Below are 27,217 nucleotides of genomic sequence, written 5' to 3'. Positions count from 1 at the left end.
ATTTATTACTAGAGAAAAATTTGGACAGTCTCATTTTTTTTTAGGATTTTTTGTTTTGTTTTGTTTTAAATGATTTAGATTTAAACTCAGTTAAGATTAGGAAAATTAGGGATCCCTGGGTGGTTCAGCGGTTTGGCGCCTGCCTTTGGCCCAGGGCATGATCCTGGAGTCAGGGGATGGAGTCCCACGTCGGGCTTCTGGCATGGAGCCTACTTCTGCCTCTGCCTGTGTCTCTGCCTCTCTCTCTATCATAAATAAATAAATAAATCTTAAAAAAATTAGGAAAATTATACTTTATGGAGGGTGTGTGTGTGTGTATGTACTCATATATACATGTATTTGCATACATACATGCATACACACAGAACTTTTTATCAGATACATTTTTTGTGTAAAGTGAAGTTTTGTAGTAGATGTCATTTGATTACATTAAACACATTGTGTGTCCATGATTCAGTGATAGTTTTTGGAGGAGTTGATTTTAATTTGATGCACTCCTTTTTTTAATTTTTATTTTTATGAAAGTAATGTATGCATATATTTTAGAATCAAGAAGTACTAAAAGTTTAAGAGAAAAATAATTGTCCCCAGCCCACTTTCCTCCATACCTGAGTACTATTCTCTAAAAGAACACTTTTAACTTTAGTTTCTTTTTTTTTTTGCAATATTTTTATTTATTTATTTATTTATTTATTCATTCATTTATTTATTCATTCATTCATTCATGAGAGAGAGAGAGAGAGAGGCAGAGACACAGGCAGAGGGAGAAGCAGGCTCCATGCAGGAAGCCCGATGTGGGACTCGATCCTGGGACCCCGGGATCAGGCCCTGAGCCAAAGGCAGACACTCATCCGCTGAGCCACTCAGGCATCCCTTAACTTTAGTTTCTTCTGATATTTACATCCTTATATTTTGTCTGGGTCTTCCTATGCACATTTTCAAATATATGCAAAATAGAGAAAATAGTATGGTGAGCCCACATGTTCTCATCACCTAGATTCAATATTTAAATTTACCGTACAGAGGGGATCCCTGGGTGGCTCGGCGGTTTAGTGCCTGCCTTTGGCCCAGGGCTGATCCTGGATTCTCGGGATCGAGTCCCACGTCGGGCTCCCTGCATGGAACCTGCTTCTCCCTCTACCTGTGTCTCTGCCTCTCTCTCCCTTTGTGTCTCTCATGAATAAATGAATAAAATCTTAAAAAAAAAAAAATTTACCGTACATTCTTTAGTATGCTGCCAAAGTTACGTGTTGACCTATATGAAGATTTTAAGTGAAGTGACACAGGACTGTGCCGCTGGCCCATGTGTGTGACATGATTAAAAGAAAATGGGGATAGTTATCCTCTTCTTTTGATCTTGACTATCAAGGGGAAATTGGGCCACTACTGCAGAGTGAGGGGAGGAGGAGTATGTCTGGAAGATAGGAGGTCCCCTAAAGCACCTCTTAGTACTCCCAGTCCTGTGATTAAAATCTTTGAAAAATGACAGTTACTTAGTTCAGGCAGGATTACAGCAGAGATTTCAGAGCTCTCTCATACATTTTAAAACAACTGAGAAGGGAAAAAGACATAGTTTGGATTTAAGGAATTGAATTCAATAAGATGGAGAGACAGGGGTTAGGTTTAGTAGCAGTAATTAAAAGATAGGGATATTTTGATTATCAGAAGCTTACTCTTTTACAGTGTGATGCAGTTACTAAAAATGCCAATACATACTTGTATTACATTAAAACTATACTAGGATAATGGAAACTGGTAGTTATAATATCTAGGACATGTGAATTGGTAGTTTCACTGAATTTTTATTGGTTAGATCATACTTGGTATTTGGTGGTGTTACATTATAGAGAGGAACACAGAATGCAGCAACCCTAAATGATGTTGATTAGGGTATGTCAAAGACCTGACAGCCATGCCCTTTGAAGAATCTCTACATTGTTTGGCCTTTAAAAGGAAAATCTGAGGAATGATGTGGTGAGCTCCTTAAATATTTGAAGGACATTCTGATTGAAGAGGAAACAGATTTGATCTCTGTGGCTTCAGAAGGTCAACCAGAACCAAAAGATGAAGATGATATAATAATAGTCACCAGCATTATCAAGCTCTTTGTAGCAGGCATTATGCTAAAGGCTTTACACTTTGTCTTATGCAAACCTTGCAACAGTCCTCTTATGTGGAAAATAATAAAGGTCACAACTAAATATTAACCTGGTCCTTTCTGTAAGCCAATAACTAAACTCTTCCAGCGACTTTTCATATATCATCTTTTTTAATCATCAGAGAATCCTATGAGGCACATACTTTGTTATGGTCATTTTATAGATGAGAAAATTGAAGTACAGAGATTAGATTAAACTTATCCAGATTTAAACAACTGGTAGGTGGCAGAGCTGAACAGTCCTAACTCTGGAGCACAAGCTCTTAATGGCTACTCTTTAGTACTATTTTTATCCTATTTTTAGATAAGGAAAATGAGGCTTAGAGAAATGAACTTTGCCAGGTCACACAGCTAAGCACATGTCAGAGAAGGCATGCAGACCTGTACCAATCCTGTAGAGCGTCTGCAACAGGGTTGTGAAGACTGCTCTGGGAGGTAATGTGCTCTTTCCCTAGAGCTGTGTAGGTGGACTGTAGATGACTAGTAGTCCAAGGTGTAGGAAGGGAGGCTTATCAGGTGGAAGATTGAATAAATTGACTTTCAAAGACACCTCCTCCCACAACATGATAACATTTTGTGTTTCTATATTCTTTGATTCCAAAGATACATAGGCACCATCAGGCTCCAGGGAGCTAAAGGGGATAGTGCCTTTTTCATTCTCCTTGGAATTCTCCTTAAGAAACCTAAAATTCACTCTACTGAAATGAAACCCAGAAGAGGAGAGACAGTGTGATCAGCATGAGTTTTGTCTAATGTTTTTTCCAGTCACACTCTGAGTTCAGTAACTAAGTAAGAAAGAAGCAGTGGGGGACGGTTTCCTTATTCCTACACTACACAGTAGACTACCTGTCCAAGTGCCCCAGTCAGTCTTGACTGAAGTCCAAGGTTTTTAGGTTGCTGCATTTTCTTTTCATTCACACCACTTTGATACTGGAAATACTGACTTTTCAGGATAGAGGTATGAACCTTCATTTCAAACCTGTGTTGACACTGTTACATGTTTTATATTGAGAGAGGAGATTTTTTTTTCGTTAGTCTTTTTCCTGTTTGTACTTTAAAATAAGGCTGGCCATCTGACAGACCCTTGGATATTTTTGGACTCTATTAACTTTTTAAAACTTGAAGCATTTACATTTTTACAAATTCACAAGAGACGAAGATTGGTGTCTGGATGTGGGAGTGATGAGTGGTGTTAACAGCAAATCTCCGCTTTATCCTGCATGGTCCAATCTAAAACTGACTGCCTTTGACTGATGTATTAGCCGCCTTCAATAATGTTCATGGTTTGATTACTGTCAGGGAGCGCTTCATGATCTCTAGACCTCTTGCTTCTGTCCTTGCTTATGACCTTTCTGTTCCCTCCTATATATTTTATTCCTGCTGAATACCGATCATAGCCTCTTCAGAAGTGGAGGCATTGCCCTAGGTACCTTACTCATTCTCTGTGTTCCACACTTTTAAATCAAATAATCCACAAGTCAGAAAACCCATAAATCAAATAATGTTAGCATCATTTGAGGCAAAGCCAAAAGTACAACTATTGGTGTCATTTGTTTAATGGAGTCCTGGCTCAGCAGAAATTTTTCTGAGATTTGATGCTAGGGTTTCATCTCCTTAAAACACAGTTATTAAAAATTTTGGTGTAATCCCTCTTTAGGCCGAGTTCTTGAGACTATCAGACTGTTTGGCAGTATGACTGGCACTAACCAGTGTGGGATTCTGGTCTCAATCAAGTGAGTCTCTTCAGTCTCTTGCCCTAAGAGCTATCCTCTAGCTGATTCTGACTGGCAATAATGGGATGTTTCGTTTGTTTTTTTTTTTTGAGATTTATTTATTTCTCTTAGAGAGAGTGAGAGCTCAAGTAGGGGTAGGGGTAGAGGCAGAGGGAGTGAGAATCCTCAAGCAGACTCCCCAATGAGTGCAGAGCCTGATGCCAGGCTGGATCCCAAAACCTTGAGATCATGACCTGAGCTGAAATCAAGTCAGGCCTCTTAGCCAGCTGAGCCACCCAGGTGACCTGAAGGAGATTTTTAAATACAGTTGGTAATGTTAGTTCCCACAAAGGGGAATTGTTCATTTTTTTCACACTAAATCTGTAAAATAAAAAATACATATATTAATCAGCTTCTGGGCTAAAAGTTCCCATCTTGAGCAATTTGGCATTCATTTATGGAGTGATTTAGTGTTTGTGACTGGCCTGCAGAGGAGAATTATATTATCAATTTAGTCTTTCCTATATAGGAAAGCTTCCTAGATTTGGGCTTATATCTTGGTTTGGCTATGTACCAGTTGTATGATCTTGGGCACATTTCGTAACTTTTTGATGTATCAATTTTCTCTTCTGTAAATTGGAGATCTTAATACCTATCTCATAAGGTTAACGTGAGGACTAAATGAGTTACTTTGTGTTACGTTGTGCTTAAAACAGTGGCTGGCATACAGTAAGCGTTCTATAAATGCAGCTTTTATGTTCAGATTCTGACCACTTTGTCTCTCATTCTGGCTCAAGTTGTAATCTCCTTCTGCATTATCACAGTAGCTTCCTATGTGGTTTTCCTGCTATTACCCTTGTCCCCTTTATAGTTTATTTTTAACATTTCAGTCAAGATAATATTGGTCCTCTTCAGAGTTAGGTTACTTTGCTCAGATCCTTTGGTGACTTTCATTGAAGTCCTTGCTACAAGGTCTTACACAAATCCTGTTATGTCCTCCACCTTTCCCAATCCTCCCCACCACCCTCTACTTCTCTAATTTCCTTTTGTGTTCTCTTACCTGCTCTCTGACCTCCAGCTGAACTGACTTTGTTATTACTTGAACATACTAGACATACTTCCTATTTTAGAGCCTTTGCATTTGTTATTTACCTTCCTACGATTCTCTTCTCATATATTTACATGGATTACTCATTCATCTTCAAATCTTGGCTCAAAATAATCTTTTCATTGAGCTTGCTTTGATCACTGTATTTAAAATTGTGCCTGCCACTCACGTCTCTCTTTTCCCTGCTGCATTTTTTTCCATAGCATATATCATCTAATGTCTTACTGATTTTAATTATTGGTTTCTTTGTTATACAGCTGTTCTTTCTAGAATGTAAGCTTCATTATGGCAGGGATTTTTATTCATTTTGTTTACTGCTAACTTTTGTTTTTAGTACTGAGAAACAGTGCATTCTGTAAACATTTGTTGAGTAAATTATATATGTATGTAGGATGTCTATAGTTTGAAAACCAGAAAGGTGACTGCTGCAAGGAAATATTTTATCCCAATCAGTTCAAAGAAATGGAAGTAAATTTTCTTTCCTGTGCTGAGTAACTGCAATATTTTCCTTTGTTAGAGATGTACAGTCTTACTACGTCTTTGTGAGCTCATGGATGATGAAAATGGAATCTATTTTATCTAAAGAGCAGAAAATGGATAAATTTGCTGAAGACCTCACCAATAGATGTAATGTTTTTATACAGGTAGTTGCATCTTCTTACTTAGAATATTTTGGGGGTCATTTCTTTGTTAATCCAATGTATAGAAATTACACTTTGAAAAAAACTGGATAGGATAGGTTATGTTTTTGTTTTTAAAAACTGAAATTGATTATGTTTGGATCTGTGTAACTTATTAATTTAGATATTCTAATTACATTATATTCCCTTCAAAGCATGACTTTTTTTGCTGTATCCATGTTTCAATATGTTGCATTTCCATTATCCTTTAGTTCAAGATATTTAAGAAATTTTATTGTGACTTCTTTTTTGGTCTTTGAGTTGTTTTGAAAGATATTTTTTAATTTCTAAAGATATGAGGATTTCCTAGTTATTTTTTTATTATTGATTTCTAGAAATACTAAAATAATTTTGGTATTTTGAAATTTGAGATTCACATTATGGTCAGCTTTCATAAACAGTTCATGTACATTTGAAAAGAATATGTAACTTGTATTTGTTGGTTGTAGTGTTCTGTATATGTCAAGTAGGTCATATTTGTTAATGATTTTGTCTGGATATTGTATCAGTTATTGAGAGAATTGGGTTAGAATCTCCCACTGGCATTGTGGATTTGTTTTTCCTTTGTCAGTTTTTATTTTATATAGTTCGAGACCAAGTGAGTGCATAAAATTGAGAATTTTGCTATATCTTTCTGATGAATTGAACCTTTTATCATTATAAAATTATCATAGGAAAATTATTATTATCCTTATCATAGGTCTTGTATGTGTGACAGTAACAGGTATACCAGTTTTCTTTTAGTTAAGGTCTACATGGTATGTCCTGTTTTTGATCCTTTTACTTACAACCTGTTTGGCTCCTTTTATTTATTTTATTTATTTAAGATTTTATGTTTTATTAAAGATTTATTTTAGGGAGAGAGAGCACATGAGCAGGAGGGGCAGAGGGAGAGAAAATCTCAAGCAGACCCCACACAGCATGGGAGCCAATCATGGAGCTCAGTCTCATGACCCTGAGATCGTGACCTGAGCTGAAACTGAAAGTCAGATGCTCAACCAACTACGTCACCCAGGCGCCCCTAAAGATTTTTTTATTTATTAGAGAGAGAGAGGGAGTGCATGAGCTGGGGTCGGGGGCAGGAAGTAGCAGACTCTCTGCTGAGCAGGAAGCCCAATGTGGGGCTCAATCCTGAGCCAACGGCAGCCGCTTAACCAACTGAGCCACTCAGGTATCCTGGCTCCTTACATTTAATGTCTGTGTCCTGAAAGCAGCATAAGTTTCCCCAGTTTGATCTTTCTTTTTTCATTATTTTTTAAAATATTTATTATTTTAGAGAGAGGCTATGCAGGGGGGAGGAGAACAGAGGGAGAGGGATAGACAGACTCTGTGCTGAGTGCAGAGCCCATTGTGGAGCCCGATCTCAACCCTGAGATCATGACCTGAGCTGAAACCAGGAGAGTTAGACTCTTAACCAACTGAGTCACCCAGGCACCCCTTTTTGTTACCTTTTTGTCATTGCTGATGTATTTGGATTTAAACTAGCATCTGACTGATTGCTTTCTGTTTGTTTGACTTGTTCTTTTGAATGATTTCATCATTTTATTTCTCTCACTATTAGGTTTTAAATTCTATATTCTTTTACTGTTTTTTAGTGGTTACTGTGAGGATTTAAGATGCATCATTTAACCTTCAACTCCAAAATAAATGAGTAGTTTTATCCCTTTCACCTCTGCTGCTATTTATTTTGATTCCATGTATTAAACTTCACAAGGTATTATTATTATTGCTGCTGTTGTTTTTTATAGTTAGGGTCCATTTAGATTTACCCACATATTTGTTTTGTTGCTTTTCATCCTTCCTGCATCTCTTTATTCTTCTGTTTGTGGAATACCTGTTAATATTTCATTTAAAATGTCTTTCTGTTGATGAATTATCACCATTTTTTGTCTAGATATATCTAATTTCAACTTCATTTTGGAAGGTAGTTTTGCTACATTCAGAATTATGGGTTAGCAGGATCCTTCACCTCCCTCCTCCCTTATTGTCTTCTGGCTTCCTTTATTTATTTATTTTTTGAGAAGTCAGTTGTCAGTTTTGTTGCTTTTCTCAATGTGAGTCTTTCTCTAATTGCTTGTAAGGTTTACTTTTTGGGTTTTAGCAATATTATTTTGAGGTACCTAGATGTAGTTTTCTTTGTGTCAGTACTGCTTGGGATTTATAGAGCTTCTGGAATTTCTCAGCCATCAACTCTTCAAGTACTATTTCTGTTTTATTATCACTCTCTCTCCTAATTTTCTCTTCAGCTATGTCTAATCTACTGTTTAGCTTATCTGCTGAATTCTTAATTTTAATTATTTTACTTTTCAGCTTTTTTTAATAGCTTCTTTTTATGAATAAGTTTTCATTTCCTTCAGTGTACTCAGCATAATTATTTTGAAGTTGCCAATAATTTCATTATCTGGATATTTCTGTTACCTGTTTTTTTCTTGGGTTTTGGATATGTCTTTTTGTATGCCTGGTTATTTTTTAATGTATGGCACATTGTATATGAAACCTATGGCTGTAATTTGAAGATCTGGATATTGTTTCTTTTTCTCCAGAGAGGATTTAATAATCTTTGCCTCCAATATACAGCTAGTCTAGGACAATTAGCAACCCAGATCACCTCAACCCAGTCATGGATTGAGATGATTTGAAGTGGGACCTAAATCTTATGATGGCTATTTTTTGAGTTCACCCTTACTTGTCAGGGGGTAGTTTTTCAGGATCCCAATCCAGAATGTAGGTTTACAAGACTTCTGTCCCTCTTTGATGGGCCATGAACTCCTATTTTTATTCCCCTTTCCTTTCAGTGTGAGGTGTTTAAAGATAATGTTTGGTTTCTGTCTTTTTTCTCTTTTGGAATGGGGCAGATGCCTCTTAAGGGGAAAGCAGCCACAAAAGCCAAGCTTACTTCTCTGAGTTTCTGTCTTCTAGATTTTGGCTTTATATTTCCTTACCTTCTTGGTAGTTCTTTGATGCCTTCTAAAAGATTAAAAAAAAATGTTTTGCCCAGATTTGCTAGTTGATCTTTGTAGGAAGATTGGTCCAGATTATTTATTCTACCATTAACAGAAACAGAGCTAGACCTCTTCCGTCCCCATTTAGATTTTTAAAAGACATCATTCATATGTATCTCTCACAAATTATTGACCATCTGGGAATGGTGTGATAGATATCACCCCATGAGTTCTTTCTCCTTCCTTTCCCCTCAAAAAAGAAACTCCTTTTTTCTCCCTGCCTTAGAGTTACAGTTTTGCTGTTTGTTGTTTCTGTTTTTTAACTTTTTGTGGTACTGCACTGCAGCAGAGTCTGGTGTAATAGTCCTGTAGCTGACAAGATAAGACTTGAGGCTCTTTCTTTGTGTATGCCCCAAGCTTTGGTTTTATTGTCTGTTACTTTTCTCAGGATACTACCTTCCCTCTCATTTCTTATTCTTTAATTTAGCACATCTCTTTATCACAGAGTTATTATTACTTCAGAGAAACTCCCTGTCCCACCCACATTGACTGTCACTCCTTTGCTGAGTCACTGTTAACACCGATGGGGAGAGTACTCTCTCTCTCTCACAGCAGAGGAAAAGAATAGAAATTGAGCATCACTAGTGTGTAGCTTCTGCCACAGCTCCTTGGATATATCCACAGTAGTGTAGTTTAGGTTCATCTCTAAACTGTATGTGTATTTTTTTTTGGTCCTTTATATACCCAAAGAATTTCTGTTACTATATATGTTTGTGTTTCTGGATCTAACTGAAAATATATCTGAGAGATCATATCCTTTTCCCTGTTTTCTTATTCCATCCCATTTCCCTGGGTTTACTAGCACTCAGTATTTTTTAATCTCACAAGACCTGTATTCTTCCTTTGTGAATCGAAGGGTAGGAGAGAATCTGTTCTTATTGGGCTAGAAGGAGATAAAGTCTGATTAGCACCAACATAGGCAGGGTACATGGTAGCAGATAGACAGTGGTGATTGCCCTAGGTGAAAGGAAAGGGGGAATTGCCTTGGAAGTGAAAAATACCTTTTGATATGTGTACTGGCCAGAGAGCAGCTTTCCTCATTTTTCACTTCTCCTTCCTTGAATTCTTAGCTTTTGTCTGCAGCAGATAAGAGTCTTTATATTCGTGTCTGGCAGGTAAGATAAGGATGAATGGATATATTCTTGAGATTCAGATTATTTCCTTGAAGGGTATGTTTGTTTGTATAAAGGAAGATTCTTTAACTGTGATTATGTATCATAATTTCAGCAGTACTGAACTTACGGTATTTAATAGGTTACATACACTTTTAAGAATTGTTTTGAAACTTTACCATCATGTATATATTGTATGAGGAAACGTGTTTAAAAATCTTAAAAACAGACTTTAAAATGAACTTTACAAACAATAGTTATTGACAAGCCAAGCCATAATTATTGTTACATAGAGAATGAAATATTGAAGAAATGAAACTTTTTTTTGCAATTATAATCAATGTTTTATTTTTTTATAGGGCTTCTTGTATGCATACAGTATTAGTACCATTATTAAAACCACAATGAATCTCTACATGTCAATGCAAAAGCCAATGACCAAAACCTCGGTTAAGGCATTATGCAGACTTGTTGAACTTCTCAAGGTAGGTTCAAAATTATTTTATTTGCCATTATAATTGAGAATTGTGCTTAAATTAAGGTGGTCTTGTAATATTTGACTTCTCAATTATGAAAATAAAAAAATTGTGGGAAAGTGTACTTATCTCTCAGTTGGCTAAGGAAACTAGCCATTGAAAGAAATTCCTGATTAACTTCTTATGAATGGCCAATATATTTAAACTTTATTAAAAATTAGCATGTAGTGAGAGAGAGAAGAAGGCAAGTGAAAAGGTTAGCTTAAGTATTAGTAAAGTTTTACTTATTGAAGTTTTAAGCGTGTTGACTGAATTACAAAAAAGAATATGGCCTGGCACAGAAATTGACACAGAGATCAGTGGCACAAAATGTTCCCAGAAATAAACTCACAATTACATGGTCAATTATGACAAAGGAGGCAAGAATATACAGTGGGGTAATAGTCTCTCTCTCTTTTTTTTTTTTTTTTTTAAAGATTTTATTTATTTATTCATGAGAGACAGAGAGAGAGGCAGGCTCCATGTAGGGAGCCTGATGCGGGACTCAATCCTGGGACTCCAGGATCATGCCCTGGGCCAAAGGCAGGCGCTAATCTGCTGAGCCACCCAGGGATCCCCGGGAAATAGTCTCTTTAATAAATCGTGCTGGGAATACTCGACAGCTACAGGTAGAGCATGAAACTGGACCACTTTCTGATGCCATGTACAAAAATAAATGTGAAATGGATTAAAGACCTAAATATGAGACCTGAAACTATAAAAATCCTAGAAGAGAGCACAGACAGTAATTTCTCTGACATCAGCCATAGCATTTTTCTAGATAGTCTCCCAAGGCAAGGGAAACAAAAGCAAAAATAAACTATTGAGACTACATCAAAATAAAAAGCTTTTGCACAGCAAAGGAAACCATCAAGAAAACAAAAGACGATGTACCAAATGGGGGAAGACATTTGCAAATGATACATCCAGTAAGGGGTTAATATCTAAAATATATAAGGAACTTCTACAACTCAATCATTATCATCATCATCATCTAATTAAAACATGGACAAAGGACCAAGGAGACATTTCTCCAGAGAAGACATACAGATGGTCAACAGACACTTGAAAAGATCCTTACTATCACTTGTCAGGAAAATCCAAATCACAAGCACAACGAGATCTCCCCCTTGCACCAGTTAGAATGGCTAATATCAAAATGACGAGAAATAACAAGAGGTGGTGGGGATGTGGAGAAAAAGGAACCTTCATGCATTGTTGGTAGGAATGTAAATTGGTATAGGCACTGTGGAAAACAGTATGGAGATACCTCAAAAAGTTAAAAATATAAATACCATATGATCCAGTAATTCCACTACCAGGTATTTGCCCAAAGAAAATGAAAACACTAACTCGAAAAGATATTTACACCCCTTATGTTTATTGTAGCATTATTTACAAGAGCCAAGGTATAGAAACAACCTAAGTGTCCATCAGTAGATAAACAGGTAAAGAAGATGTGGTATATATGTCATAGATTACACAGCTGTAAAAAAAAGGGTGAGATTGTGCCATTGGAGACAACATGCATGAACTTAAAGGGCATTATGCTAAGTGAAATAAGATAGATGGAAAGATAAATACTGTATAATTCCACTCATAAGTGGAGTCTAAACAACAACAAATGAATAAACGAAAATCAGAATCAGATCTATAAGTATAGGAAACAAACTGATGATTGCCAGCTGTGGGGTCGGGGCATGGAGGGTAGGATAAAATGGGTGCAGGGGAGAAGGCGATACAGGCTTCCAGTTATGGAATGAGTAAGTCAAAGGAATAAAAGGCAAATCATAAAGAATACAGGCAGTGATAATGAAATAGAAATGTAATGGGATAGTTGGTAGCTACACTTACGGTGAACATAGCATAATGTATAAACTTGTCAAATCTCTAGGTTGTATGCCTGAAACTAACATTGTGTATCAACTTAAGGAAAAAAAAGACATTATTTGTCCATTTGATAGTGTTCAAATGCCCATGAGGCTGGTCAACATGAGGCTAATTATTTTGTAATTTAGAGAAAATACTGTGACCTTGTGATTTAATACTTCTGGAAATATAAAGCTCCTTAGGATGCTCTCTTTAAAAAAAAAAAAAACCCCTTGTAGGCGGGAGAACTCCACTTAACCTTTTGTAAAAATTGAAAATATGCTAGCAAATTTCTGCTAATGCCTTTAGATTGCTTCGGAAATAAATTTTTGGAGATTTTTAGCATTTTTTTCCTTTAAGATATGTTATTATATTTTTTTGTGAACTATAAGTACAGAAATGTATGTATATGTATGTATATGCATATGTATTTAATAAACATTTTTTTAAAAAGACTAGACACTTAAAAACCCATCCCATTTAAGAAATACTATTTTCACAAACCCCCTACTGTCCCTTTGTGATTACTCTTATCCCACTCCCTCAGAGGAAACCACTGTCCTGAATTTTATGCTTCCCATTCTGTTGTTTTTCATTTTAGTTTACCAGATATGGGTGAATCTGTAAGCCATTCGTTCTTGAAGTTTATATTAATGAAGTGATACTTCTTGTATTTTTGACTTACCTTTTTTTCAAACTCAGGATTTTATATTTGAACATGTTGCGATGAGTAGCTGTCCTTCATTCATTTTCATGGCTATGTAGCTTTCCTGTGGATGGACCTTTGGGTGGTTTCCAGTTGTTGCTATTATAAACAGTGTTGCTATTCTTGCATATGTTTCTTGGTGTAATTGTGCAGGAGTTTTTCTGAGGTGTTATGGGTCTATTGGAGGACTGCTGGTTGTGTGTGATGTCCATGTTTAGCTTTTCAAGAGGATGCCACATTGTTTCCTATAGTTGTTCTATGTCAGTTTAGATACCTCCCCAGTGGACTAGACTTCCTGTGGTTACCTAACTGGCCAACGTTGGTATTATCTGGCTTTTTTTTGGGTGGGAGGTAAATTATTTTATTTGTGGTATTTACTTCACTGATTGTTGACAGTAATGTCTTTTTCAAGTGTTTTATTAACTGTGTTTTTTCTTTTGTGAAAAGTCAGTTCTTTTGTTCAGTTTTCTGTTAAATTATTTTAAAAATATTTAAATTATCTTTAAAAAAATTTCATTCATTCATTCTGAGTACTTAAACCCTCGTGTGTGGCAGGTATTTTCTCATGCTTCAGCTTGCCTTTTTATTTTTTTAATAGTGGCTTTTGATGAACAGAAATTCTTAAATTTTAATGTAGTCAAGTTTACAATCTTACCCTATCTGATGGTGATTTTGGATCTCATTTACAAATTCGTTACCTAACCCAAGGTCTTAAAGATATTCTATAATTTGCCTAAAAGTTTTAAGCTGATTTTCACATTACTTGTGGTTCTTTTTAGGCAATAGAGCATATGTTTTACAGAAGAAGCATGGTTGTGGCTGATTCGGTTTCACATATAACACAGCACCTTCAACATCAGGCTCTTAATTCTATTTCTGTGGCCAAGGTATGCAGTTTATTGTATATTCAGCATAATTATTTTTTGTTTGCTCTTCTGTTGTTTTAGATACTTACGCTGTTCCTTCAAACATAATAATTCTTGGCTCTTCTGTGGTATTTTATGATTGTTATTTAGAACAATCAGGGTTATCTTAACTCTGAACTTGCAGCATGCACTCCTCTATTAAAAAGTGACATTGCATATAATTTTAAAATATTCCTCTTTCTTTGGGATGCCTGGGTGGCTCAGCGGTTGAGCATCTGCCTTCGGTTCAGGGCATGATTCCAGGATCCGGGGTCAAGTCCCACATTGGGCTCCCTGCGAGGAACCTGCTTCTCCCTCTGCCTATGTCTCTGCCTTTCTCTCTCTTGGTCTCTCATGAATAAATAAATAAATCTTTAAAAAAATTCCTCTTTTTTTAAAGAAATAATTCCCTTATTAAAAAATACGGAAATTTTAGAATGGGGCCTATACTGCTCTCTTGAATTGCCTCTCAAAAAGCCTACTATGGAAATTTAAAAATATGCTTAATACATTTGCTGTCTCTAACAGCATTAAATGACAATGTTAAGAAGTGTAAAGCACATAACAGAAGAAGCTGAACAGGGAAAGTGTTTGTCTAAAATTGCATCTTGGAAAAGATTACCCCAAAGTTTTTCTTCTGAGTCTTTGTTACTGCTTCAGAAATAAATCTGTTATTTCTTGTTTTCTCTCCTTTTATCTTTTAGAAAAGAGTAATTTCTGACAAAAAATATAGTGAACAGCGTCTTGATGTGCTCTCTGCTTTAGTTTTGGCTGAAAACACTCTAAATGGACCAAGCACAAGGCAACGGAGACTTATTGTTTCTTTGGCACTAAGTGTTGGCACACAAATGGTAAGTGTATTGCTACTATGGAGGGAAAATGAGATCTGAGATTTCACAATTCTCTTGTTACTGACCCAAGAAGCCTGTCCTTACTTTGCAACTTCTCTGTCATTTTTTCTCCTTCCTGAAAGAAAACATTTAAAGATGAAGAACTCTTTCCACTCCAAGTAGTCATGAAAAAGCTGGATCTTATCACTGAGCTTAGAGAAAGGTAAGTAGGGATATGTAATGATACTTCAAAGATAAGGCTGATAGAAACATCAGTTTTCTGTTTAGCATGCAAAAGAAGAAGAAATATAACTTAGAGAGACCATTAGTTCCTCCTTGTCACTCCTCCTCTAGCATGACCAAAATGAGCTAGTGACGAGGGAGCATGTTTCTTCAGCTTCACTCCTACAGTAAGGAGGTGGCTTTTGGAAGCACTCTTGTGAGAATCTGTCATGCCAGCCCTGATGCACAGTGATTGCTGTGATCCTCCACTAGCCTTGTGGGCTTTTAAAATTGCTGTTTTATAACAAGGTTTCATCAATCTATAAGAGACTTCGAGTTTCGTGTCACATGTCACATTCTGTAATTTTATTTTGACATATGAATTGGAAGTCACTAAAATGAATTCTTTTTTGGAAGTGTTGTGACTTTATTATTTTCCTTTTATTTAGGAAGCAGTATGTTTCTTGAAGGGAAAATGAGTCTTCTGAGTTTTGATTCTCAGGTGAATTAAGGTTATAGTATAGTTTTATGTTTAATGTTTAAAACTTAATGTTTTAACTTCTATAAAACTTACTATTTTTGTTCTGAGAAGCTGAGACTTTTGTAGTTAGTAGCACTTAACTTTCTATCTTTGGAAGAAATAGCCGCCTTCATTACAAGATATTTAATGATCATTTTTTTGTCCCAAAATGGCATGAAATAGTCACTTGGCAAAGATTATAGACAGGTTAAGTGTAACTGGGTTTTTGTTTTTTGTTTTGTTTTGTTCACAATTTTTTAAAAAGGTTCTGCTTTTCCACCTTGAGACGGGTAAAATGGCATGTGTGTTGCAAGTGTTGTAAGTTCAGTCATATCAAATAATATTGAAAAGTTTAAACTATTTATAAGTTATGTGTATTTTTCAAGTATGCTTTAGAATTAAAGCATCTGTGCAGAATTCCGACTATTAGATATGGAGTGTTTTGTTATCCTTGTTCAATCTGAAAAATATTATTTTGTGGCTTTCTCTGTACTAATATTGGGTTAAGTGATACAGGGAATACGGAAGTAAGATTGAGCTCTTACCATTATGGTAAGATGATGGTCCTTTCATTATTTTGGGGGCAGGGAGGAGGTACTTCAATTTTGCTACCACTAATTACTACTTTATATTGTAGAGTCCAAACACAGTGTGACTGTTGTTTTTTATACTGGCATCGAGCTGTCTTCCCAATTTATTTAGATGACGTATATGAACATGCTGTTGATGCAGCCAGATTACATGTAAGTGAAGAATAATGTAAAAAATAGTCCATCATTTTTAGTTATTGTACAAACCATTCTAATTAGTCTTAAATACAATCATTTGACTTAATCATTTTAAAATTTACTGCTAATGTTTTTACAATGCTACTATGTTTAATAGGCATTTAACCTGTAGTTAAATTTGATATTAATTTTAATCTATTTAACTTTTTTACTCATATTCCTAATCATTCTCATTTCACTTGATTTTAGTTTATGTCACAATAGTTTGGCGTTTACTTGTCAGCAAGGTATATATTATTCAGGTCTTTATGTTTCTTTATGGAAGTAAGTATTTGAATGCTCAAGACAAGAAAGGATAAGTGAATGTCAATTTTTTTTTTTTTTAACGTATTCACTTTAGAGAGTAAAATCTGGCTCATCTTGTTTAGGAAAGTAAGACAGTTATGTGAAAAAAAAAACCCTTCAGATTGAGATTTTGTCTTTAAAGATAAACTTTTGTGATACTTCTTTTTTTCCCCCTTGTGATATTTCTTAATTAGAGCTCTGGTTTTTCTAAATTCATGAACATTCTAATTTTCCTCTTAGTACATGTTCAGTGCTTTACGAGACTGTGTACCTGCCATGATGCATGCAAGGCATTTAGAGTCCTATGAAATACTTCTGGATTGCTATGACAAAGAAATTATGGAAATTTTAAACGAGGTAACATCATATTCGGGATTGCATTCCAAATACATGTTTTAAGTTTTTCAGTGTTTGGGAAAACCTGGATTGAAGCAGGCTTTCATTTACACATATATTCATTTTTTATATAAGTAATAATATAAATTATTTATAAATCACTGTCTAGAACAAAGGATCTCTTTTTAGTTATAGTATCACTATTTTGCTAAATTGGTCTGTAATTTCTAATTTTCTTTTTTAATATTTTTTTAAATTTGAGAGCACACACAGGTAGGGGGATGGAGAGTGACAAGCAAACTTTTAGTGTGGAGCCTCACTGGAGCCAAAATCAAGAGTGGATGCTCAACTGAGCTGCCAGGGGCCCCCAATTCCTAATTTTTATATAAAAATTCAGACAAGAATTTGGGAAATTTTTTTCACTTTAGTAAATAGTAGACTTGAATTTAAAATTCTGTTTATTAGAAGAATAAAAATGCAAAATTGGTTTGAATATTGAGTGCTACTAGTGGGGTAATGCAGTTATTGCAACTTAACTACCAATATTTTATTGAGTTATTTGCAGAGCTACTGACTAAAATTTACTGTTCATTTAAATTTCCTAAATTTAAAAGATTTACTTGTGTTACAAATAATTCAAATGCAGTGTAGTATATGCCTTCTTATTTTAATGGAATGCGTATTATAAACACTGATACCTTTAAATTTTCATCTAGCAATATTATATGGAAGGAGAGATTAAAAACAAGTAAACTTCACAATGTAAACCATATTCAGGTTTGACAAATTGAAAAATTTTGTATAATTTCTTGTATTAACTATTCTTATTTAAAAATAACATACATGTAATTAGAACATGTGTAATTAGAACTTCATGATAGACCAGAAAAGATCAATTTTATTTTACAGTGAATTTTATGATTTTTTAAAAAATGATTATTATAAGGAAGTGAAGCTTGTAATAACCTTTAAGATTTTATTTTTTTATTTGATAACAGAGGGAGCAGCAGAGGGAAAGGGAAAGAGAGGATCCCAAGCAGACTTCCTGCTGAGCATGGAGCCCACAGTGGCACTCCATCCAATGACCTTGAGATCACTACCCAAGCTGAAATCAAGAGTCAAACGCCCAACTGACTGAGCTATCCAGGCACCCATATAAGGAAGCTTTTTAAAAATGTCTTCTGGTAGTTTTCAGGGCATTTCCTTTTTTGTTACTGGTTTCCATAAATATTATATTGCATATTCATATTCCTTTTAATTAAGTCATCAGACATTAGCTTTTGAAGTTCTTCTCAAGGGTTTAAGTATTATTGAAAATAGAAACTTAGAATTTATTTACCTGCTCCCTGGTCAAAAAATCATTTGTTTAAAGTGGAGAACAGGGGTGCCTGCCTGGCTCAGTCAGTAAAGTGTGTAACTTGATCTTGGGGCTTTGGGTTCAAGCCCCACATTTGGAGTAGAGATTACTGAAAATCTTTATTACTTTTTTTAATGATTTTATTATTTATTTGACAGAGATAGCATGAGCACAAGCAGGGAGAGTGGCAGAGGGAGAGGGAAAAGCAGACTCCCTGCTGAGCAGGGAGCCCAATGCAGGGCTGGATACCAGGATCCTGGGATCATGACCTGACCCAAAGGCAGACACTTAACCGACTGAGCCACCCAGGTGCCCCACTTAAAAATCTTCAAAAAAATAAAATAAAATGAAGGACAAAGTAATTTTCACTTTGTCAATAAAAGTAGTATTTTACCATAGCTTATTTAGACTCTTTAACCAGATTGACAGATTTTTTTCATCATTGCACTGATTATAAAGCTAATGGTCAAAGCATAGATGCCTTAGTGGAATAATGCAATTAGAGTATCATTTTATTTTTTGTTTTTTTTGTTTTGTTTTGTTTTGTTTTTTGAGTATCATTTTGAAAAATTAAAGTATTCTTTTGTAAATAGCATTTACTGGACAAATTATGCAAGGAAATAGAGAAGGATCTGCGACTTTCTGTGCACACTCATTTAAAGCTGGATGACCGAAACCCTTTCAAAGTTGGCATGAAAGACCTGGCCCTTTTTTTCTCTTTGAATCCAATTCGATTTTTCAATCGTTTTATTGACATTCGAGGTGAGTGTTCTGCTTTCCTTCTTAAAATCATACTCTATGTCTGTTTGCCCTTAACTATTAAAAAACAAAACTCTGAGGATATTTTTGTTACTCATTTATTCTTTAATTCCTTTTTGTTTTTATTTTCTTCTAGTGCTTTATTTATTCATTCATTCATTCACTTATTCATTTATTTATTTATTTTTAGTACCTTATTTTATTTTATTTTTTATTTTTTATTTTTTTTTAATTTTTATTTATTTATGATAGTCACACACAGAGAGAGAGAGGCAGAGACATAGGCAGAGGGAGAAGAAGGCTCCATGCACTGGGAGCCCGACGTGGGATTCGATCCCGGATCTCCAGGATCGCGCCCTGAGCCAAAGGCAGGCGCTAAACCACTGCGCCACCCAGGGATCCCTTAGTACCTTATTTTAAAGGAAGAAATTTAATGTTCAAAGACAAGTTGTTTCCATAAGTTTCATTTCTCTTCCTTTTCTACTTTTTCATGAATCAAAACATTTTTTATTTTTTGTTTTTTTTGGTAGCTTATGTAACTCACTACCTAGACAAGACCTTCTACAATTTAACAACAGTAGCTCTTCATGATTGGGCCACTTACAGTGAAATGAGAAATTTAGCTACCCAGCGTTATGGATTGGTTATGACCGAAGCTCATCTTCCTAGTCAGACTTTGGAACAGGTACAGTATAAAGTGTTTCTCGTGTAGTGTATTTGTAGCATAATAGTGTTTCTCTGAGTAGTCTATTTTTTTTTTTACTTTATTTAGCATATGTTTACATCTCAAGAAAATATTTGCTATAAAAATGATATGCTTGACAAGAATAGAAAATTAGATGGTGCTAATTTTCTTCATGAGTAATTTACCATAAGCTTTCTGTTTATAGTTTGCCTTTTGTTGAACATCTGAAATCTGCATAGATTTAGATGTAGTGTTTCAGAAACATTGGTCTAGTGAGGTGACTTGTGCAGAATTGTAAAAAGTTTAATCAAGATCATAGCTAAAGATTTTAAACCTAGATATATAACCTTTAATGTTTTAGGAAGAAATAGTTAAATGTATATATTATAAATATATTCTTAAAATGATAACTGCCTGGAAGCATTTAATTTTGCTAATTCAGTGAGCTAATTTACAATTGGCAGTATCTCGAGTGCAAAAGTTTATGTTTTCAGTTAATTTACATGTATTTTTTTTCTAAGAAAACCCAGAAATATTATCAAGAAACATTTATTCAGTCCTGAAATTTAAGGATCACAATTTTTCTTCCATCCTACTGCATTTCCAAGATCAGTTTGTATATCCTTTCATTCATTTGTACATTTAGTATTTACTGAAAAGATGCTAGGCACTGAACTATATTTTGGGATATAAAAATAAACAATTTTAGCTCATGTCCTTATAACCTAGTGGGAGAAAAAGTGAGTAAACAGATTTTTAGGTCTAAACATGAGAAAAACGATAATAAAAACTTCAGTGGGTACTGTGATACTTCTTTGAGCCCCAGTTAGAAGAGCTATGGGACAATTTATATGATGCTGTGAGGCATTAGAATAATAACTGAAGAATGAAGGATTCTTAATAGGTAACCTGTACATTAAAAGTGGTTTAGTGTAATTAAAAGAAGCATAAGGATTCAAAATCAGACTTTGTAGAAATCCCTGGCTTCTGCCTCTTCCTAGCTGTTTGACCTTGGAGAACTCCCTTAGCTTCATTTTCCTCAGCTGTGGAATTACAGAAGACTAATACCTCATTTTTTTGAGAATTACATATAAAGAACCTTGCCCAGTGCCTGATGCATTTTATAAATATCACCACATCTCCTGACTGCCTTTTAGAATCTGGCCATTAGTTTATTTAATAAAACATATATAGACGATCTTTGGAAACACAGATACAATCAAGAATGGTGGGGAAATGATTGGGTAACGAATCTCTGAAATTTTAAACATAACTGTTCATGTTTTTACAAAAGGGATGAGATAATAAGCAGCCAGGTTTCCCTAAGGACATAGTCCTGATTGTAGCAGTTAGAGGGCTCCTTAGCCCTTGGTCTTACCTTTTGTATAGCTGTTTCTTTAATTTAAAAATCTTGTTCGCAAGTCACTATATCGGTATAAGTCTGTTCAATAATAATAGAACTGTGCGGGCTCTTTTGTAGGGACTGGATGTTTTGGAAATTATGAGAAATATTCATATATTTGTGTCTCGATACCTCTATAATCTCAACAATCAGGTGAGTGGGTTTTAGAATTTTTTCTAAATGTGGGTGGATGTATATTAGGAAGGCTGAGGGGCAAAGAATTGATTCTCATTGGTGAAAACTACTGAAATAAGCAGAAAATAATTGTTTAGAGATCATGTTTTTTTGCTTTGATTATATTATCTTCTTGAATGACTTTCCAATTAAATTATCTTTAATGAGATAGATTGTAAAAATTTTTTGTATAACTGACCAGTGGCTTGCTATGGATTGTGTTATTTAGCCTAAGTTTGTTTCATTACAGATTTTTATTGAACGAACAAGCAATAACAAACATTTGAACACTATTAATATTCGACATATTGCTAATTCAATTCGAACACATGGCACAGGAATCATGAATACAACAGTAAGAACCCTTTTTGGGGGGTTGAGTTGGTAATAGACTCCTGTTTAAGTTGGTAGTTTGGCAAATATTCTCATAGAATATTTTGGTAAACACATACTACGCTTGTTTATATTATACTTGAATTTCCATTCTTCTGGTTGGTGTAATTAAAATGTTTGGAGGGCGCCTGGCTGGCTTAGTTGGTAGAGCATGCAACTCTGGATCTTGGGGTTGTAAGTTTGAGCCCCACATTGGCTGTAGAGCTTTTTTAAAAATAAAATCTTAAGAAAAAAATGGCACTAAAATTGTGTTCAGAAATGATGGAAGCTCTGTGATACAAAAGGCATATTTGAATATCTTACCATCTCAGGATCATCATTTTGAACACTATTGGAAATTTGAGCACATTGGCTAAATACATGTATCTGGGGTGGATTGTCTGATATTCTTGGAGAGTTGCTTTTGCAAACAAATCATCAATAGCAGTTTATTTAACATCAGTCTTGGGGGGAGCTTACTGATTATTTGATATCCATAAAAGTAGAAATTTACTAAAAATATTTTGAATCTTAGAAGTGGGCAATAACTTGAGGGAATCACTTGAATTTGTATGGTATTTTTTCTTCTGCAGACAAGAGAAGTCTTTGAATTTACCTGGTTTTCAGGGTACACTTAATTTCTCCTTGAGGAAAGAAGAATATGAATGCTTAAATAGTAAAATATGATTAAACATGTTTGAAAGTAAGGGAATAGGGAGGAGTATGTAACTGGAAATTACATGGGGACCATTTTAATATTCAGTGGGGGAGCCATTATAGTATTTGAGCTAATAAGAGATGTGATTGGAGTTCTATTTTAGTGATTACCAATATAGAAATGAGACAGAGTTTATAACTTAAAATAAGGAGTCATTCATGTAGAGGTCATATCTGAACTTTTCAGGATAAAAATAAACTCTTCTTTAAACTCATCTGTCAGATACTCATTCATGTAATAAATAAAATTATGTGTATATTTTACATGTCTGAGCCACTGTGCTTGCTACTGTGGTGAGAAAAATGGTTCCAGCTCTCATGGTGTTTTTTACTCTAGCAAGGGATATGTAGTCCTTAATCAGTTGATCACAGTAATGAATGTACATTCCCAGTGTCTGGTGATGACAAAGTGAGTATAGAAGAGACCAGATCAGAGACTGGCAGTTACCCATTATTAAGAGCGGGAAGGATAAAGAAGAGACTATTTCTACTAAGATGACTACTAGTAAGGAGATCAAGAAAAAGCAGCACTTAAGCCACAAGAAGAGTTAAGAGAAAGCACCCATTTCTAAAACTGGGTAAATGAAGACTGTTAAAAATGGCATCTGTTTGCCAAACACAGTAGTTCTTGAGGCTGGAAGAGATAAAAATTAGTACAGGCTTCCATCTAGGTCAGAAGTAATCTTATGTTATTATGGCTTTACTCTCAGCTCAAATCCAACTTTTTCAGGGTTTTCTGAATCTAGGTCAGGGCCTTTTCTTCATTCTTAAAGCACTGGCACTTCTCATTGTATGAATTATTATGGTTGAGATTTAATAATTTATTTAAAATATTTGTGTTTAAAATGTCTGTTGCTCCTGCTAGAATATAGACTTCATGATGACAAGCATCATGTCTAGTGTGAGAGCAGATAGATTGTGCCTTGCACATAAAAGGTGCTCAAAATATTCCTGGGTAAATAATTAAAGGTCTTCCTTCAGGAAAGTTCAAAGAGCACTGTGTTTGTTACTTTATTATCATTCTAGACATGTAGATTTGTAATAAGAAGTCTTATAGAGGGAGGAACAGAAACTTTTGATTGTGGTTTATGACTCAAAATCTAGAGTGTTGAATCTGGTTTTTGGATTCTAAGAATAACTCTTTGTTCTATTAGAATAATCTCCTCTTTTATGTAGTTAAAATATTTAAGGGAAGCTTATAGAAAGTTCTGTAAACTTGGGCAATAAAAAAACTTCATCTATTTTATTTCCAGTGTGAATTAGACTTTGTAAATTATTAGACTTTATGAAAACTCATATAAATTAGAGTTTATTGATAACTGTTCTTCAGCCACATTGATTTGAGATTTTTATATTAACTTTGTCCAATTTTTTGTATTTTAATTTTATAGGTTAATTTCACCTACCAGTTTTTGAAAAAGAAGTTCTATATATTCAGCCAATTTATGTATGATGAACATATCAAATCTAGATTGATTAAAGATATTCGTTTTTTCAGGGAAGTCAAGGACCAAAATGATCATAAGGTATTTTTACATATTCTTTTTAAGATATGTTGATTCCACTGTTGAGTACATAGCAGATGTTTATGCTTAAGTTCATTATGAGGCTTGGTAGTAAAGTTTTAGTTTTATTATGTTTCACAATAATATCTCCTGGATCTGACCTCCAAGTTTCTTTATTTCCCCTTACAGTTTCTTTGCATTTTCTGTAGTCTAAAGGGTAAGGATTAGTGTAGCAAGATGTTACTTTTCTTTATTTATTTTAAATAACACAGAAGCAAAACATGCTTACTTTGAAAAATTTAAGCAATAAAGACTGCATAAACTAAATGATCTCCCTTATTTCTCTTCCTCCCAATTCCATTCTCTGTAGGCAGTTACTGTTAATGTCATGTGATGCTTCTAGATGTTTGTGTGATAAACATCTATTTGTACCTACATGTACTGCTTTATTCCTAAGAAAAATGATGTAATACTACTACACAGATTATTTTACAGTATGCTTATCACAGGTCTCGACACATAGATCTGCCTCATTCTTTTTAATAGTTGATAGTAAGGATGTATACCATAGCTTATTTAACCTTCTCCAACTGACAGACATTTAGGTTTTCTGATTTTTTAGTGTTATGAACAGTGCTGCAGGTAATATCCTTACACATTTATCTCTGTGTATTTGCAAACTATTAAAATTCTGAAAGGGGAATTGCTTGAAGAGAAATTTCTAGGGTACAGAATATGAATATTTAAAATTCTGATACATGTTGCTATGCACTCTAAAAATACTGCACCAATTGCTACTCCCACCCATAATTTATAAAAATGCTATTTTCCCTTCACCCTCTGGGCTGAGTTTTCTAATAATAAAGAGAAATGTAAGTGGTACTAGTATAGAGTCATTAGCCATGCAGATGGAGAACCAACAACATGCTTAGATGGCTTTTATATTTGATTTGCCACATTTGTGGCAAATGTTTACCCTTAAACATTACCTAATTGCAACCCCCTAGTAAACTAGTTGGTAGTTTTAATACAGCAGTAAAATACTACTTTCTAGTAAAATAACTAATAAAATTACAGATTACAGTTACCAGTAGAGAATTTTATTAACTGTCTCACTTTTACTGGAACAAATTACTAGTATATAGAGAGATAATCCTTCTATTATTTGTAAGAATTGTTTCCATTGTTATTAATATAAAATGAGTAATTTCCTAACTTTTAATTGGCTAAGAGTTGAAAAATCATTTTTTATTGGTGATGGCAAAAAGAAATTTTTACTCAGCTAATGTGTATTATTTGGGAAGGAGTGTGTTTATATATTTATATAATATAATACCTATTCAGCCCACAGGAACATGGTTGGGCATCTGAAGAAATGTTTCTAAGAAGAATTGGTTTCTTTTATCTATCTAATAGAGTAGTTCGATGTTGGGAAATGAATAATGGTGGTGGAAAACTTAAATTTGGTGGCTTTAATAGTTATTTTCCTTAGGGGACGCCTGGATGGCTCAGCGGTTGAGCGTCTGCCTTTGGCTTGGGGCGTGATCCCGGAATTCTGGGATCAAGTCCCACATCGGGCTTCCTACATGGAGCCTGTTTCTCCCTCTGCCTGTATCTCTGCGCCTGCCTCTCTCTCTCTCTCTCTCATGAATACATAAATAAAATCTTTAAAAAAATTATTTCCCTTAGGTAGTGGCAAAAAGAAATTTAATTTATATTGACTGTGAACATTGGTAGTTTTTGTACTACAAATTTTTTGCTATTAGGTTTGAGTGATTTTTTTTTTTTTTTTAAACAATGGAAATACAAAATTAGAAAGGCAAGTGGTATTAGCATGGTTGATTTGTAGGCATTTTATGCTTTAGGGGTCTTTATTATTAAAGATAGTCTTTAAATTATCTCCTTAGTATCCTTTTGAAAGAGCAGAAAAATTTAATCGAGGCATCAGAAAACTTGGAATTACCCCAGAGGGACAAAGCTACCTTGATCAGTTCAGGCAACTCATCAGCCAGATTGGTAAGTTATTATAAAAGAGTTGGGGAATAAAATACAAATTCCGAGAATCCTTCTCTTTAAATAGCTCATGCAAATCAACAACTTAATATGTAAGTACCTGAGATCAATTTTATTCCACTAGAGTAATGTTCTTACCAAAAGTTTTTAAAGTATGATTAGATTGCTGGTGCAGAAATAATTGATGGACAATATGTATCAAATAAAACCTCTTCAATTAAATTAAAAATACATTTAACTCATCTCAGATATCCTCATGATAGTCAGCTGGGAACTATTTATTAGGTACTTACCCTGTTCATGGTAGTTTTGGACTTTAAAAACTGGTTCCCTGAAGTTACAGCCTAAGTGCAAAGGTATAAAATAATTTATGTGAAAAGTTAATAATATAAGTAAGTTATATTATTTACAAATAAGTTTAATTACAGTTTTCTCTTGAACAACATGTATTTGAATTGTTAAAGTCCACTTATATGCAATTTTTTGGATGAATATAGTACAGTACTGTAAATGTGTTTTCTCTTATGATTTTCTGAGTAAGTTTCTTTTCTCTAGCTTACTTTATCGTAAGAATATAGTACATAATACACATAACATTTAAAAAAGTGTTAATTGACTATGTTATTGGTTAAGGCTTCTGGTTAATAATAGGCTATTAGTAGTTAAGTTTTGGGGGATGCAGATTTTCACCTAAGCGGGGTCGGGGAGTGGTTCGGTGCCCCAACTCCTGTGTTGTTCAAGGGTCAACTGTATTATTGAATTCCTACTATGTGCCAGGACATATTGGCTCTAGGGATGGAGCAGTGAGAACAGAAGCCTTGTCTTGGATCTTGCATGTCAGTTGGGAGAAACACAAAGATACAGAATATGTCAGTGTTAAGTGCTGGCTAAGGAGATGTAATACTTCTGGACAGTGCTATTCGGTGATGTTTAGAGAAAGTTCTAAGGTGACATTTGAGCAGGGGCCTAGATAACATCAGGGAATAAACCATGTGCATATTCAGGGCAAGAGCATACCAGAGAGAGGTCAAAAATAAGTGCCAGAGTCCTAAGTCTTTAGCATTTTAGGGAAGTAGTCGGGGCCAGAATGGAGGAGTTAGTAAAGTCCTGAGTGGTAGGGCAGGATATAGAAAGCAGCAAGGGGCAAGATCACACAGGGCTTTGTTGACTATGTAAGAGATTTGGATTTTATTGAGATAGAAAGCCATTGTAGAGTTTTCAGAAAAGGAAGGATATGTTCCAACTTGGTTTGGAAAGAACCACCAGCACTGCTGCTATGTAGGTAAAAGATTGGGAAGCATAATGCTGAAGGTGGAAGGAGGGAAATCAGGAGGTGTTTGCATATTGCAGAAGTATAGGCAGGAGATGTGGTGATTTGGAATAGGGTCATAGCTATGAATGTGAAAAGTGGTGGGATTCTGGCTACATTTTGAAGGTAGAGCCATTATGATTTGCCCATTGATTAGATATGAAGTATAAAAGAAA

General features: G+C 34.8%; 1 protein-coding gene across 1 annotated transcript in view; it reads left to right on the top strand.

Moving 5' to 3' along the window:
- WASHC4 (WASH complex subunit 4) overlaps positions 1 to 27,217 on the top strand; it is a 54,084-nt gene that overhangs the window by 15,316 nt on the left and 11,551 nt on the right. The window contains exons 14-26 of the mRNA XM_038550804.1: positions 5,496 to 5,622; positions 10,132 to 10,257; positions 13,642 to 13,749; positions 14,472 to 14,618; positions 14,741 to 14,820; positions 15,977 to 16,082; positions 16,653 to 16,769; positions 18,699 to 18,867; positions 19,395 to 19,549; positions 21,030 to 21,104; positions 21,376 to 21,480; positions 23,606 to 23,740; positions 25,627 to 25,735. Coding sequence (XP_038406732.1) covers positions 5,496 to 5,622; positions 10,132 to 10,257; positions 13,642 to 13,749; positions 14,472 to 14,618; positions 14,741 to 14,820; positions 15,977 to 16,082; positions 16,653 to 16,769; positions 18,699 to 18,867; positions 19,395 to 19,549; positions 21,030 to 21,104; positions 21,376 to 21,480; positions 23,606 to 23,740; positions 25,627 to 25,735 — 1,559 coding nt within the window. The remainder of the gene's footprint in view (positions 1 to 5,495; positions 5,623 to 10,131; positions 10,258 to 13,641; positions 13,750 to 14,471; positions 14,619 to 14,740; positions 14,821 to 15,976; positions 16,083 to 16,652; positions 16,770 to 18,698; positions 18,868 to 19,394; positions 19,550 to 21,029; positions 21,105 to 21,375; positions 21,481 to 23,605; positions 23,741 to 25,626; positions 25,736 to 27,217) is intronic.

Source organism: Canis lupus, chromosome 10, assembly GCF_011100685.1.
Source record: "Canis lupus familiaris isolate Mischka breed German Shepherd chromosome 10, alternate assembly UU_Cfam_GSD_1.0, whole genome shotgun sequence".
Taxonomy (NCBI): domain Eukaryota; kingdom Metazoa; phylum Chordata; class Mammalia; order Carnivora; family Canidae; genus Canis; species Canis lupus.
Note: the sequence above shows the minus strand (reverse complement) of the source record. Positions and strands in the feature narration are given on the sequence as shown.